Here is a 16,762-nt window from a genome sequence, read left to right as displayed (position 1 = left end):
TTTTTACAGGAGAGGAAGGGAGAGGGATAGAGAGCTAGAAACATCGATGAGAGAGAAACATCGACCAGCTGCCTCCTGCACACTCCCCACTGGGGATGTGCCCGCAACCAAGGTACATGCCCTTGACCGGAATCGAACCCGGGACCCTTCAGCCCGCAGGCCGACGCTCTATCGACTGAGCCAAACCGGTCAGGGCTGAAATGCCTTCTTTTATGTGTGCGGGCGCGCGCACACACACACACAAACACACATATGCCTCTTTCCACATACAGGCACCCAAAGACTGGGGGGGGGGGGCGGCGAGGAAGATACCATCCCTCTCCCCAGGGAGTCTAAAATAACGGTATCGGAGGCATCGCAGATTCAAATGCTTTACACACCACAGACTCGAGATTGCACGGCAGGTTTTCACTAACTGGACAGTGGAAGTGTCAGGTGGTGTTGGAGCAGGTTGGTCACCAGGGGGCCAGGGACTAGACAGTGTGCAGCGGCAGCCACCCACCTCTCTGGCCAGAGCTCAGAAAGCCTTTGTGGGAGCAACGGTGCCCTGTGTGGTCCAACCTGGACCCCGGGTCTTGCCTTTGGGTCTTCACGAAGCCTTCAGACCATTGTTTCCTTCCCGGGGGAAGGGGTCCACGGAGGCCTAATTAGCAAGCTGGTCAATTCACAGAGTTCCTGTCCTAGCTCCTGTGCCACATGCAAAGTGTATAGATAAGTCGTTTGGCCTTCCTGCTGGGGTGTGGCTGGCTTATTCCCTTTTGCATAAACGTCAGCAGCGGGCAGGAAGCACAGAACCTCAGGTGTCTGCACTGCACCCACCAGAACAGCAGCGGGAGACCCCCCTTTTCTAGATGACGGGGGGGAGTCTGCTCCGGCTACCGCAGACGCTGGCGAGGCTGAGCGGGCCCAGCTCTCCTCTCCTGGAGGCACAGGGCACCCAGGTCTCTGATGGAAAAGAAGGGGAACCAGGGAACAGATGCCCGAGTTTTAGGGAGACCACACGACGGCATTTCCGCAACTACTGAGACAGATACTGAACCTCAGCCCTGCCACCGGGGGTGGGGCACCATTCCTAGGCACCACCGTGTACCACCGTTCTCCACGGCCACGTCACTCAGATGGTCTCCGTCCTGCTTTCCTCAAACAGGGAAAAACAAGTGCTGGCTTATACCAACCTCAGACTGAGGTTAATGATGAAGACGACTATCGTAATAAAACTAAAAAGTAAAAAAAGAAGCCCAGCCGGTGTGGCTCAGTGGTTGAGCGCTGACCTATGACCCAGGAGGTCACAGCTCGATTTCAGGTCAGGGCACAGGCCTGGGTTTCGGGCTGGATCTCCGGGGCTGGGGTGGGGGGAGAGGGGGAGGTGTGCTGGAGGCAGCCGATCCATGATTCTCTCTCATCATTGATGTTTCTATCCCTCCCTCTCCCTTTCTCTCTGAAATAAAAAAATATATATTTTTAAAAACAAAACAACAACAAAGAAAGTATCTGAGGCACAATTGTTCCTGTTTACGCTGGGAATGTGTTACCGATATCACAGCATGTTTCCGCTCAGTACATGTATACAGCCCAGGCTATGGCTCAGCAGCCTCTCTTTAAAAAAGAAAAAAATGAGGCAATGTCCCACTCCAGAGTGAAGTCTTCTAAAATCAGGTCCCCGGGAACCTCTCGTTTGATTCTTTTTTTCATCACGAACGAGCGGGTAAGGGCTTGAAAAGGTTAGCGAGTTCCCTGGGGACACACGGCTGATGTGGATCGGGGCTGTGCCCAATCCTGAGTATTTCTAGAATCCCTTCTATTAGACAGCTCCCCGGGATGACCACGCTCCCAATACAGGTCATTCCAATGCGACATGTGAACGAATTGGGCGCGCCGTGTGAAGCTGGACCTAGACACCCAGCACACGCGCTTCGTGACGCCACATGGCATTCAACAGCACGTCAAAGCGGGTCTGAGGGATCTCCTGCTTTTCCCAGCGGTTAGGCCAGGGGTGGGCAAACTTTTTGACTCGAGGGCCACAATGGGTTCTTAAACTGGACCGGAGGGCCGGAACAAAAGCATGGATGGAGTGTTTGTGTGAACTAATATAAATTCAAAGTAAACATCATTACATAAAAGGGTACGGTCTCTTTTTTTTTTAGTTTTATTCATTTCAAACGGGCCGGATCCGGCCCATGGGCCGTAGTTTGCCCACGGCTGGGCTAGGCCCTTTGAAAAGCATGGTCTAGCTAACATCAGAAGATTGGCCCACCCAGAATTTCACAGTCACTTCCCTTGACATGAGGTCTCTGACGGACAGGAGAGGAAGAGCGACGTTGGGAGGGTTAGAATATAATTCACATCATTGGTAGTAAAATAACTTCGAATTTCCCATTGCAGGTTAATGTAATGTGCTCACATACATGATCTGACTTGACCCTCAAGTACAGCCCAGGAGTAGCTATTGCCTCTGCTAACCGAGACTCAGGGAAGCCCCAGGACTTGCCGGAAATCCAAGTGGCGCTCCTCGCCCGTGCTGGCCACAGAGAGGAAGGGATTGGAACTGAAGTTTCTAACGATGCGCACCCCAGCCTTCTATGGCTTCTTCTAGAATAAGTTAGCTGAGAAATGGCCTTCCCGTAGCTGCAGAATGGAGTGGTTTCCTCACGGTGACGTGAGTTCTGGAACATGGGGCCACGGGCAGAAATGCTCATTGGGACCCAATTAATGTCGAGGTGTTTCTCCTGCCAGTAATTAGACACTCATTTCTGCTAATTGCCTCCCTCCTTGCTGCACATGCTTCTGAGACTGGCATTAGACCGTTTAGGTATAAATCACAAAGGAAGTGAAAGTGCAGGGAATCGAAACCAATGCATTTTGAAGAAAAGATAAACCAGGGTGTCGTTTGGGTGTGGGAACCAGGAAATACAGGGTGTCCCCCTAAATGTATCCCCACTTTGCAGGATTATAAAGTCGGTGTTTATTAACATACAGCTCGTTTTCAAAGTGTAAAAGCATCTACAGAAATGAACCTTTTTTGTGTGTGTGTGAACACCTGTTTTCAGAGGATGATGGTTCTGGTCCAGGCTCCGCGGATAACGGGAGCAATGGAACCTGAAACATCAAGAATCATTTTGTTGGGTATCTGTGTGCCCTCCATTCCTGTTGACGGTTTTGCACCGTGAACTTTATCTTTTATGTATCCCCACAAAAAGAAAAAAGTCACTTGCACTTTAGGATAAGTTTTCTTTGTTCAAGGCTTAGACTGGCTTTGCCCAATATTTCAAATCAGTTAAACCTGAAATGGAGTGAAAATTAAGTGAGTTATCAGTTGTTAAAGTGTGTCTACATTTTGGGGGGGACACCCTATGTCTCTCTCTCTCTCTCTCTCTCTCTCTCTCTCTCTCTCTCTCATCAGTAAAAACATATCCTCAGGTAAGGATTAAAGAAATAATAATAAAATAAAATGCACCATACCTTCACCCTAAATTACAAAATAATAATAAAATTGGTGTAAAAAATCAGTATTCTCTAGCAAATGTAATCTTTTGGAACACATTTCCTTTATTTTCCCTGTTCTCTAAGACTGTTCTAATGTTCTCTGTACAAATTGCTCTATTATTATTACTCACAAGTCCTCAGCAGATGGTAATTATAAGAGTCAGTCATTTCTTTCTGAAACTGTTTTCCAGTCTCCAGGTAATTTTCCTCCTCTGTATTAGTGCATAAAAACAGTGCGGCTCATCCTTTTACTCTTGACGACAACACAACTAGAGAATAAAATTCCTAATGCATGATTACATAAACCTCTTTAAATATCTTTTTAAATCTCACTTTCAGTGCAATCGGAAGATGCCATGTGATTGCATTACGTGCATGTCTATGCCAAATTTTGCACATACCATCTGTGAAATTTCGAAAGTTCTGCTGTTGAGCATTTCCAAGATGAAAGATGTCTTCGAAGATATATGTGTCAGAAGTAAACATTGTCATTTAATGCATTACACTGTCCAGTATAAGACACGGTACAGGGAAGCAATGGATCAAATTGTTCTTCCCCAAGTGGTATAAATATTTTGTGCGAACCACTCTTAGAAACAAATTGATATAAAAGACAGAGTACAAGAGACTTTTTAACACAAGTCAGAGAAACAGACATCAGAAAGGAAGAAAAATGTGATTCCCAGTTTGAAAACAAATAGAAAGATGAACGCATGGGTGGGAAAACGGCGTGTCTGGGAAACTGGCAGTTCCAAGCGGAGGCATGTCTGGAGGAAATCATGTCGCTCGGATGTTGATTCCTTGTATGTATATATGCATGTGTGTTTGAAGTCTCTCTGGTGCGGTAATAGTGGGAATACAGGAATGATACGACTAGGCCCGAGCCTTCAGGAGGTTTTTAGTTGGGAAGCGGAGCAAAGACTGCAACTGCTCTGTCCCAGGTATGGCTGGTAAAGACCAGCGCCTAATAATTCCCTTAAAGGCAGTGGTCGGCAGACTGCGGCTCGCGAATCACATGCGGCTCTTTGGCCCCTTGAGTGTGCCCACGAAGTTTCAATCGTACTGTACGTACGCACCCGCACGTGGTATTTTGTGGAAGAGCCACACTCAAGGGGCCGCAGTTTGCCGACCGCTGCCTTAAAGGGAGCGCTGGGAACTCAAGAGTGAGGAAATCCTCCCAAAGGGAACCGCCCAGGGCAGGCATTATGAGAAAGGAGACGAGGATCTTATTGATCGTTTTAACAGCAACAACAATAATGAGACTCACGTGTATACACTAGTCTTCCTCCCCGCTGTTGTGGGTCTGACTTGTACCACTTCACCCCTTTGCTGCCTGTGATGCTGGGCGCTAGCCTGTCCCCGAGCCACAGGTCAGAAAACTGAGATGAAGGAAACCTTCCCTGGCTCACCCGGTGGTGGTGAGTGGAGGCACTACTATCACAGCCTCCCAGGCGCCACCACGGGACCAGAGCCCAACGGTCACCTCATCACACGAGAACCTCTTGGGAATAGAAGGCATCATGCTGTCTCGTCAACGTAGTTATTTTTAAACCACAAACCAGAAATCATGGTGGTCAATAACGTCTTTATTTAAAAACCTGCTCTGTTTCATTAAATAAATATTATATTGTCCGCAAGTAACTAGGCCTTAAACTAAAGAGTTGTTTTTTTGTTTTGTGGTGTGTTTTTTTGTTAATCCTCACCCAAGGATATTTTTCCATTGATTTTTAGAGAGAGTGGATAGAGAGGGAAAGAGAGAAACATCCATGTGAGAGAAACACATCGATTGGTTGCCTCCTGCACGAGCCCTGACCAGGGTCCGGGCCAGGAAGGAGCCTGCGACTAAGGTACGTGCCCTTGACCAGAATAGAACTCAGGACCCTTTGGTCCGCAGGCCGATGCTCTATCCACTGAGCCACACCGGCCAGGGCTAAACTAAACAGATTTTTGGCGGCAACACTCCTGCATTTTCAGGCGCTGAGAGGCCCAGCACCGGAGAGCATCTTCAGGGCATTTTCTCTTTGGCTCGGAGCCGTCTCTCCCTGAGCTGTGACCCTGATGGCCACGCCCCGTCTTGTTTGCCACATGATAGTTGGCACCACGGAGCACTGAGCGTAGGTGGGGTGGTTGAATGAATAATTGAATCCATAGCACACAGTCGAAAATAACTCATGTCTAGTTTAGGTTTACCAGATAAGCTGCAGAACATCCAGTGACATTAACATTTCTGATTAACAATAAATAATGTTTACTGTACATAGTCCCAAATGTCACATGGTACATACAGTAAAAGTCATTCTCTGCTCGTCTTAAAGCCTGATCTCGCCCAATGACCCGGATTTGCATTGGCTCAATCTGGTGACTCTGGTCTAGTTCTTGTTATAAATTAAGATTTACTCATTTACTCAGTCACTTGTCAACAAGTGTTTGTGGCTTCATTAAGTTATTAATGATGCACTGCATGCCGGCCATGTGCCGGGAGGAACTGTGCCCTGGGGACTCGGCAGTAAACACTGGCCGACGCTCGCTCCATGGAGCATGGGTTTCCGGGGCAGAGGGAGAGCAGTGAAAAATAAGTACGTGAATTGTTACATGGACAAGGTCATTTCAGTCCATGGTCAATGCCCGGAAGAAAAGCGAGCAAGATGGAATGGGTGGAGAGGGAAGGTGGGCCAAGGCTGCCTTAGAAAGTTACCGCTACATGGCGAGAGGAAGCCAGCCAGACAGAGAGCCGGGAAAGAGCACCAAGGAGAGAAAGAACAGCCAATACCAAGGGCCCGGGGTAGAAGGGGATCGGGTATCACAGGAAAAGGGTAAAGGCCATGGGACTCCATCACATGAAAAGCTCCGCGACAAAGGAGCCATCACATCAGCAAGAATGAAAGGCTACCTGCCCACTGGAAGGCCATAGTCGCAAAGCTGATAAGGGGTTCATATCCCAAAGATAAATGAACTCATATAACTCAATACTTTCCAAAAGATCCGATTAGAAAATGGCTGGAGGATCTAAGTAGGCTTTTTTTTTTTTCCCAAAGAAGACACACAAATACCCAACACAGACATAGGAAGGTGCTCTACATCACTAATCAGCAGGGAAATGTAATCAAAACCACAGTGAGACACCACCTCACACCGGAAGAGTTACTGTGACCGAAAAGGGAGGAGAGAGGTGTTGGTGAGGATATGGAGGACAGGCAACCCTTGTGTGCGATTGGTGGGACTGTAAATTGGTGCGGCCACTGTGGAAAGAGTATGGAAGGTTCTCAAAAAATTAAAAACAGAATTACCATATGATCCCACTTCTAGGTATATATCCAATGGCAACTAAAATGCCAACCGGAAAAGATATATACCCCACCATCTTCAATGCAGCATCATTTACAATAGCCAAGACATGGAAACAACCCCAGTGACTACTGATAAAATAATAGATAAAATGTGGTGTATACATACAATATATTGTTAACCCATGAAAAAGAAGGAAATCTTGCCATTTGCAACATTATGGACCTAGAGGGCATTATGCTCAGGCAGACTGAGAAAGACAAACACTGTGAGTGGAATCAGTATTACTTACGTGTGGAATCTCAAACAACAACAAACCAGACTCACAGATACAGAGAACAGATGGGTGGTTGCCAGTGGAGAGGGGTGGGGTGGGCAAAATGCGAGAAGGGGGTCCTGAGTTACAAATGTCCAGCTCTAAGATAAATAAGTCCTGAGGATATAATGAACAGCATGAAGACTATAACTAATCAGACTGTATTATAGATTTAAGAGACTAGATCTGGAAAGTTCTCATTACAAGGACAAAATGCTTTGTAACTTTGTGTTGTGATGGATGTTGGCTGAGTGTTGTGGTGATCCTTTTGCAATATATACAAATACCAAATCATTATGTTGTACACCTGAAACTAATATAATGTTGCACGCCAAGTAGATCTCAAATATTTTTTTAAAAATAGCAAAGACCAGTTGGGCTGTCATGGGCCGGGGCTGGGGAGTGGTATAAGCATGTACCAGAAGATGTGAGAAGCAAGCCAGAGCCGGTCCTGCAGAAACTCGCATCCCCCGGGGTGACATCTGGACCAGAATGGCAACCACTGGAGGGGTTGACATAGAAGCGATCTGTCCTCAGATATTTGTCCTCAGCCCTTGGGGTGATGGGTAGGAAATGGCTGGGCCGGGTGGGGTGGGTAGGAGTGAAAGTGGAAGGCCAGTTAGGAGGTGACCGGGGAGCACAGGTGAGTGACCGCGTGGGCTCCTAGCAACCGGCTGACCCCGGTGGATGACCCGGAGGCGGGCTCTGAAGGCAGAGGCAATAGTGCTCATGAATGACATGAACTCTGAAGCTGGCAAGAGTGGTGACAGGGGGCGGGGGTGGGGGGAACACACTCATTTCCTACTTCAAGGCGTCGGGTTCTGTGTGTGACCTGCGGGCGAGCATAAAGCGACCCATGTCCTTCCTCCTCAGCTGCCGATCCTGGCCTCGTCGGTGGTCAGCCTGTACTTCCTGGAGCTCACGGATGTCTTCAAGCCCGTGCACTCGGGGTTCAGCTGCTATGACCGCAGCCTCAGCATGCCCTACATCGAGCCCACCCAGGAGGCCATCCCGCTGCTCATGCTGCTGAGCCTGGCCTTCGCGGGGCCTGCCATCACGGTGAGCACTGCCCCCAAACTGGGCCGTCGGCCCCAGAAAACTAAGGCGGCCCACACGTTGCAGCCAATGGGTTCAAAGCAAGTGAAAGGTGAAGTCTAGCTCCAGGCCCGGAAAGACCGTGTCTCTGAGAGGCCTTGACGACATCACGTGGGAATACATCACAGTTTAAAATCACTGGCATGAATAACTAAAGGAGATGTGATTGCATGAAGGTTCGCTAACGGTTTCTAAATCATTTGGGGGGGAAAAAGGTTTGTAACTGCATAACTCTTGAGTGGCTAGTACAATGTTTCTGGTCCATACACTCATTAATGCATTATCCTCGTGCGTATGGGGTATCTGAAGTGTGGAAGCTGCAGGGAAAACAGGTGACTATGTAGCCAACAGATTAGACTCTCTTCTCAAAGCTGCATGTTGATATCTCTCAGCATTTCCTTTCATACTTGATTGGCACTTTTCACTGATTCCGAGCACTGTGGGTCACCAACTATAGAGAGGGCGTAACTCACGTCACACACACACACACACACACGCGCACACACACAGAAAACACTTCAGATGCAGAACAGGCACTTGCATTTAAAAATATGTAACATAAAGAAATGCCCTCCCCTGCTGGAACTGAATTAAAAACATAGTTCTTTTTAGGTTGCTAATAGACACATTGTGAATAACACTCTTTTTTTTTAATCCTCACCCGAGTATATGTTTATTGATTTGAGAGAGAGAGGAAGGGGGGGGCGAGAGAGAGAGAGAGAGAAAGAGAGAGAGGGGCGTTGATGTGAGAAAGAAACATCAATCTCCTGTACGCACCCTGACCAGGGATCGAACCTGCAACCTTTTGGGACGATGCTCCAACCAACTGAGCCACCCAGCCAAGGCAATAGCATGCTTTTTGAGAAACTCATTCATAAATAAGACTGACCAACCCTTCCCCTCATCTCCTGTGACCCCAGAATCCTACCTAAAGGACAGCAAACATGTTTCAAGGTGAATCATATTTATTTCTGACAGGAGGGACTCTGCCTTTGCGCTCCTCGGGCTCACGAACATCGGGGGAGGGACTGCTGAATAAAACGCTGCCTGGGAACGGGGTTTGTACCCCTTTCCTAACGAGCTGGCTGGTGCTGGTTCGGCGATCAGCAGTTTTGGGCGAGTCTCGGCATTGACCTTCTAAAGTCTATGCTTGCATTGGCTGTGAGTTTGTTTTCTAAAAATTCCCCCTGCATTAATAATCATAACATGCTATTTGCACTGCACATAAATCACACCAAATGCTCTCTCCAGATAAAATTAGAACCTAATTTTCCAAAGAACTTCATCACGCTTAGAAGACCTCAAAACACTTTGAAAATCAATGAGTTGCTTGAGCGCAGTGACTCCGGCGTGCTGGGAACTATTAATGATGCATTTGCAGGTAGCTGAGACCCGGACGAAGAGAACACATTTAAAGTGCGATGTTGCTCAGAACAACATTGTTTTCCTGTCACTTCTTTAAGGACTTGTGAAAAATCCATACCGCCCACTCCTTTTATAAGAGCAAAATGAATATGTGCTTTAACGCTATTACACTAGAAAGCATTTCTCCTCGTTGGGGGGGCAATGGACAAATTTATAGATTGGCTTGTTTGAAATAAAATACTGTACACATGGCCACGAGTCTGCTCAAAAGGCTGTGTTGATATTAACCAGCTGAGTAATTTGCTTTTCTATATCCCTGTCTTTCTCCCCAGGTATATTTTATTGAGCAGCTAGGAAAGCAAGTCTAGTTGTATTGCAACCCCCCACCCAGCACCATGACTCTCACATCCATCCCTTTGCTGACACATGTGCTGGGGACGGGGACCTTGGCCTCATCTCTGTGTTTCTGCTTCTCTGACTCCCTCATTTCCCATAAGAAATTCTTAACATGCAATGGAAAGAGGCTTCCTGGGGGATTCTGGGTCAAAGTTTTCTTTCTTGAGCCCTGAGAAATGGACATGGAAACAGGCGGACGCTTCTGGAAATACATCAGCAAGCACCTCCCCTCCCCAAGGAGAATTCCATCTTTAACCAAATTCGGTCTTTTTGAAAATCCATGCAATGGCATAGAGATCAAGGTTGAATGGAAGTGTGAGGAAAACATTGATGTTCTCCTTAGAGAGAGGGACAGTGGGTGATGTCAAAATGCGGACAAAAGCCCTAGCCGGTTTGGCTCAGTGGATAGAGCGTCAGCCTGTGGACTGAAGGGTCCCGGGATTGATTCCAGTCAAGGGCACATGCCTTGGTTGCAGGCTCAATCCTGGTTAGGGTGTTTGCTGGAGGCAACCATTCGATGTGTCTCTCTCACATCCATGTTATTCCCTGTCTCTCCCTCTCCCTTCCACTCTCTCTAAAAAAATAAAATAAAATAATGTTTTAAAGGTTAAAAACAACAACACACCACTCTCTCTATAATCAAGCCAGATAGCCGGAGAGCACAGTGTTGACATATGTGTTTCAGCATATTAAGCAGCTCTAGTAGAAAACTCCGGAAACTTCAAGGTCGTTTGAGATCATGGCTGTTGTGTTGCACGGTAAGACACCATTTCTGAATGGCGCTGTACCAACAAATTCTTATGTAACCTCGCATTCACTAATAAGAAGTGCATCATCATTACAGGTGTAATTAAAAAGAAGGAAACAAAATTATCCACAGAATTGTTATTGAAGAAGTGAAAACGAACTCAATCTCTTTTAGCCCTATGACAATGCATTTCGGGAATGAGTGGGTAATTTTCTTGCGATGATCAATTTGAGACAACCATTATGCGATTCCATGTGCATGGTGCGCCAGGCAGAATACAGAACCTTTTGTGTCGCCGTGCCTACCTTAAAGAGATAATGTAGGATGATATTTTTCAAGACGTATAATTAACTCAATGTTCAATGATTTGGAAAAAAATCCTTTTGATTATTTCTCTATGATTGATCTTAAAAGCCTAGCATGTATGCCACATGATTTTCACACACGCGTGGTTATTGGTAGAGTTTCATTAAGAAAATTGATTTTTATACAAATGCAGATTCCATAGTACCTATAGAATTAAACAGAGCAGAAGGCCATGGGGTCCCTATCATGAGTTTTTAAAAGCCTATAATTTTAAATAGTTCATAAAATATTATGCTCAGAACTGGAACTGGGACGTTTCCCTGGAAAAATCTATTTCAGCCCTAATCATGTTGTAATCCTTAAAGTGACACAACCGCTTATACTGAAGGGACTGCTGGGATCTCATGTAACCCTGCTTTTCTCAGTTCTGCATGTTTACACAAGTCAATTCTAATTTCACAATAATCTCTTAGGCACGGTAACCCCAAATATTTTAGATTTCTTTTGCATAAATAAAACTCATGATTTCAGATCTTGCTTCCCTTACACAGAGTGACCAACAGCCCAGACGCCCAGGGTAATTAGCCGACGAGAATCCCACAGGGAGGGGACAGGTGCAGGCCCCACAGTGCCAGGGACTGAGCCGGACAGTGAGGGTAACAGGTAAAGAGAAACGGGTCTCTCTCAGAGGGTCGGGTTAGGGAGAGATCATCAAGGGCATGACTGACGTGCACTTTAACTGGCTATGCCAGCGGGCAGGGCGGGTGCTGAGGAGCCACATACAAGGGGACATCCTTCAATTGGGGTCTAACTATAGTCACTCCCCTCACTGACATCCAGTGTCGTAGAATCCTACGGCAAGTGCAGGCCCCTACCAGACAGCCTTTCTGCTGGGCAGTGTGCTCGTCTGTCCATTGGCAACACGTTTCTAACTGGCTTATACCCAGGACACTGCCCAGTAGGAATGGAGAACATCTCAGAAATGACTTCAGCCACATCAGCCACAATTCCACTTCAATTGTCCTGGAGGCTTCCCCTGACATTAGCTTCCCTAGAGCCTCCCGGAGCCTGCATCCTCCGATAAGACAGTCCTAGCCACCTGCGGCTATTTCCCTTTAAATCCAGATGGCCTTACATTTTAAATAATTAAATACAATGAAATGAAAGAAAAACTGGGCTCCTCAACTGCGGCAGCTGAATTTCAAGTGCTCAGTGGGCACGGGTGGGTAGCGGCTCCCGCAGCGGGCAGGGCGGAGGGCACGTCCATGTCGCAGAAACTCCCACCGGACACTGCGTTGGCAGCACCCACCTCCCCTCACGCATGCTCTCTGTGGGTAGACCCTTCTGCGCAATCCCCGCTGCTTCACTGCCACAATCTGCTGGTAGGTGCTCCTGACCACACCCCTGGTACTATTCCATGCTCCTCGGCATCTTGTTTCCTGGGTTTAGGAATGAAGTGCCAAGATTTCAAGAATGAGGGCAGAATCCGAACCCGGGGGGTTCATGGGTTAGGAGCCACTGGGTGCTGGTGAGCCAAGGGCCCGCTCTGGTGCTGCCACATGGAAACTCCAGATGCCATCAGGCCCTTGACCAGCGGCAGGAGCTCAGAAGGTCCAACCGATGCCCTTTCGGGGGCCGGGCTGCGAGGGAGAAACCGGTCACATCGCTGCTAGGACCATGCTTCTCTGCCTTGTTGCGCTGACCGTGTGTTAAGCGGTGACTCATCACTCACCTGAGCCCATGAGCCCACGCTGGCCCCTCTTGTCTTTGCAGATCATGGTGGGGGAAGGCATTCTCTACTGCTGCCTGTCCAAGCGGAGGAACGGCGTGGGCCTGGAGCCCAACATCAACGCCGGGGGCTGCAACTTCAACTCCTTCCTCAGAAGGGCCGTCCGATTCGTCGGTGAGTGTGGGAGCCGCAAAGAAAGGAAACGGTTGTTTCAAACAGAAATGTTCTGTTTAATCACAGAGATTAGGTCTCTAAGGCTGTAATTTAACATGCGCATTTCAGCATGTTTTTGTCTGAGCTCTGGCGGAAGCATGCATTTACTTTGAAATCGTTCCGTTGGATCTGTGTTCATTTTTCAAAATATACTTTTATTGATTTCAGAGAGGAAGGGAGAGGGAGAGAGAGAGAGAACCATCAATGATGAGAGAGAATCATTGCTCAGCTGCCTCCTGCACGCCCCACACTGGGGATCAAGCCTGGAACCCGGGCCTGTGCCCTGACCGGGAATCGAACCGTGACCTCCTGGTTCATAGATGGATGCTCACCCACTGAGCCACGCTGGCTGGGCTGTGTTCCTTTTTAAAGTGAGAGCACGTGTCAGCAGGCCAGTGGGAATGAATGGCTCCTCGGCAATGACTTTGGTCCCATCAGTGATTCCATGGGGATTGTCCTGCAGTGTCTTTGTCCAGAAACTACTGCACGTAAGATGTCACCCTGCAGCCCCGCACCGTGGCTGTTCCTCCTTGGTTACCCTCTCGAAGTCTCCCTCCTCTGTTCTATGAGACCCGCAGAAAACCCACAGGCCTGGCGAGCCAGCCTCTGAATCAATCCAGTATCTAAACCTCCGTCTCTTCTGGTTGGCATGGAAACGTCTCAATGTTCTTTGAGTCACAGGTCTTTTTTTATTTGTAAGTGGGTTGAGAAGTGAAGCCACAGCTCCTCACGCCAACAGGAATGCTGTACATTCATTCCCAATAAGTCAGTGGAAAGGTCGTGTACCTGCAACCTGTCATCTCAAAGAAACGGGGCCCATCAGCACCTCGTAGGTCAGTAAACACAGCTGTCTCTGCACCGAGGGGGAGTCTGGTCTGGATCATGGCCGGGACCCTGCCCACTAAGCAAGGCCCAGGGAGACGGGGAGACAAGGCCAGGCCCCGTGGCAGCGTCAGGAACTGAGGCAAGGAAGTGAGACGCTGGGTGCAGAGCTGAGAAACGCTCCCTAATGCAGCACATGCCCGGGGAAGAGGCACGTGACCCCTGGGAGGCCTTCTGACTGAGGATGGCCCAGCTCACCCTAGAGAGCCCTGTCCCCGTCAGCAAGCCCAGCCCCCGTGGGTCTGGGGATTCTCACTCTCCAAAGGGAAAGGGGGTGGTTCCCCCCTCCCATACTCCCTCCAAGACCCGCCTGCTGCCAGGAGCTGGACTGTAGGAACAGAGGTCCTGTATCCAGAATCCCAGGTGAGCGAGTGGAGGGGGACGGCTAGAGGGGTTGTTCGATGACAAAAAGCAGAGACAGAAAGTGTCAGACAGGGCGGCGTGCAGGCGGCTCCTGGTCTGGGGGAGGCACTGAGGAACCACCGCGTGCCTCTCCCATCGGGCGTGGGGGTCCTGTGAGCAGAGCCAGACCCCCGAGGGGAAGGCCAGGAAGGACCTGAGCAGGAGGGGTGGTCAGTGTGCGCGTGGGCAGTGGGGTTGGGAGTCTGTGTCTGAGACCGGCTCTAGGCGACGAAGAGACAGAGACTCTGGACCAGGAGATACAAGCACATAGTCTCTGAATTCTAAGCAGGAAGACTCCCAGGCCCTGTGCCCAGGACATAACCCCGTCTCCACGCAGGGCCCACCTGCCCCTCTCTGCCTGGGTCAGCATCCCAGTGCGCCTGCAGCCCTCAGGGAGTCAGGGCCGGTTCTGGAGGGTTTGGCGGCTGTGGCTAGAGTTAGGAACTGTGGAGGGGAAGAGGGAGACGGAGCCCTGGCAGCTCAGCATGGTAAGCAACTTCAAATTGTTTTTAATTCTCCTTCATTCCCGATATTTAACCCAACCCGTCACCTTAACATGTTCCAGGGGTCCTATGGTGACAGGGGTTCTATGGTGAACACAACTGGGAATTGGCCTTATTTAACCAAACTGACAACAGTACCTCAGATGACTACTTTGAAGATACTCATTGCCATTCTATTGACCTTCAGCATCTGTTTAGAAGTTAGGGACATTCTGTATTATCTCCTCGAAACAGAGAAAGCGATCACCACAGACGTGAAGGTCGATGGTGACCAGCAGCCGCCGGGCGCTGACCTGGTGACAGCCCCGCCCTCTCGCGCAGGTGTTCACGTGTTCGGCCTGTGCTCCACGGCCCTCATCACTGACATCATCCAGCTGGCCACGGGGTACCAGGCGCCCTACTTCCTGACGGTGTGCAAGCCCAACTACACCTCCCTGAACGTCTCCTGCAAAGAAAACTCCTACATCGTGGAAGACATCTGCTCGGGCTCGGACCTCACCGTCATCAACAGCGGCAGGTAGGAGCGGCAGCCCAGCCCGGGCCAGCTCGGGGTTCGCAGGCTCCGTAGCAGCTGGGGGCCCCCGAGGCCGGCGGTTTGTGGCCGCCATGATGTTGGCGTTCTTTTGCTTTTCCATTCAGTGAGCTCTGTAGTAGTGACACCCTAGAAGCCCAGCGGCGGCTCCTTCCCCGTCTTCCTCTCTGTGTCCGCATGTCAGGCTCACACGCTGCCGCTATCTTCCCATCGCCAACCTTACTCGGGTTCTGTGATCCGCCCTCTGCTCATGACGCTTTAGGTGATCGGGATCGGTTTATTATAGGCTATTGATAGTTTTCCGCACTTACAGTCGGTATGTATCCGTCCTGACGTCAGAGGAAGACTAAATGTCCATGATATTTGCTCATCCATTGTGTGTTTTATGAAACAACCATGGGAATTGGCCTTTCGGTAGAGTTTTAAAAGAGGTAACATCTGGGATTGCATGGATAAACCCAGAAGATCTGTACAACTTCTGACCTTGCACTTCAAAAAAACAAGAGATAGAAAAACTCAAGAACCTACCAATGCATGAATGTTTTTTCAATCAAAAAAGTAAAAAAGAAACTTGCATGGCAAGAGGTATTTTCGAAGTTCAAGAGAAATAAGTCACAGAAGGGTGAGGGTCAGTAAGTGACTGTGATATGAGTTGTATTTGTCATTCAAGGACTTCCCAAAGATTGATTTCAGGGTCAAAACCAGTTGAAAAGCACATTGGCAGAAAGTCGGAGCCTGATGTATGGAGTTAGACTCATTCGGGTCCTCGTGGTCCATTCAACAATTCTGAGCCCACATTTGTGACCTGTGGCCTCTGTCCTTTCTCAGTCCTCTTACGTTATCTTGTCTGTATTGAATGGTAACCCTTTCCATTGGGAACCAAGCAACTAGGAGGACACGATTATAACTGAATTTTCTTTTCCATGAAAAGAAATCTCTGTTCTTCTTTTGCTTCTTTTCCAATGTCTCTCCCCTTATCCTGTGAGCCTCCAGCTCCCTGCTTCAATTATTTAACTAAACAAGAAGCTCTGTGGCTCCTGAGATAACACTCATTTCAAAGGGGAACACACAGAGGAGCGTTTTGTGAAGATGAGATTTTTCTTAAGCTTTATGGACTGTAAAAACACACACACTTAGACCCATGGCTATGAGAACATAATTTTGTCTTAAAATTTTATGTACATGAAACCATATATTTAGGAGCATAGAAAAAATGAAAAGCTTTAAAATCCTAGGTTTTATGAACTTTCACTTTAAACTGACATGATCCTAACACCAAACAATGACAATGTCTTCCAATCCGCTTCTCCTTCCCACCGTCACTGCAGTCGTGTGGGGAAGTGACAGCACCCGGGCAGGGCCAGCACCTGCTGTGGGAAGGTGCCTCACGCGGCCTTAATGCCAGTGGTGGTGAGCGGTGCCTCTCCTACTGCTCAGATGTTTCCTCAGAAAACAAAACAAATGACAGGCACTCGCTGTCTGCTGGTGGCGTTTGAGCTGAACGTGT

The 16,762-nt window shown here is 48.6% G+C and overlaps 1 protein-coding gene across 1 annotated transcript; it reads left to right on the top strand.

Annotated features, from left to right (window-relative positions):
• Positions 1 to 6,184: 6,184 nt before the first annotated feature.
• On the top strand, positions 6,185 to 15,240 carry LOC102420448 (phospholipid phosphatase-related protein type 4-like; the record flags this gene model as incomplete). Its single annotated transcript, XM_023749148.1, has 4 exons — positions 6,185 to 6,280; positions 7,958 to 8,143; positions 12,768 to 12,897; positions 15,045 to 15,240. Coding segments are annotated over exons 1-4 (608 nt in total), but the record flags the coding sequence as incomplete, so codon positions are not given.
• Positions 15,241 to 16,762: the final 1,522 nt, after the last annotated feature.

Source organism: Myotis lucifugus, unplaced genomic scaffold (assembly GCF_000147115.1).
Source record: "Myotis lucifugus unplaced genomic scaffold, Myoluc2.0 scaffold_3219, whole genome shotgun sequence".
In the NCBI taxonomy this organism is placed as follows: domain Eukaryota; kingdom Metazoa; phylum Chordata; class Mammalia; order Chiroptera; family Vespertilionidae; genus Myotis; species Myotis lucifugus.
Note: the sequence above shows the minus strand (reverse complement) of the source record. Positions and strands in the feature narration are given on the sequence as shown.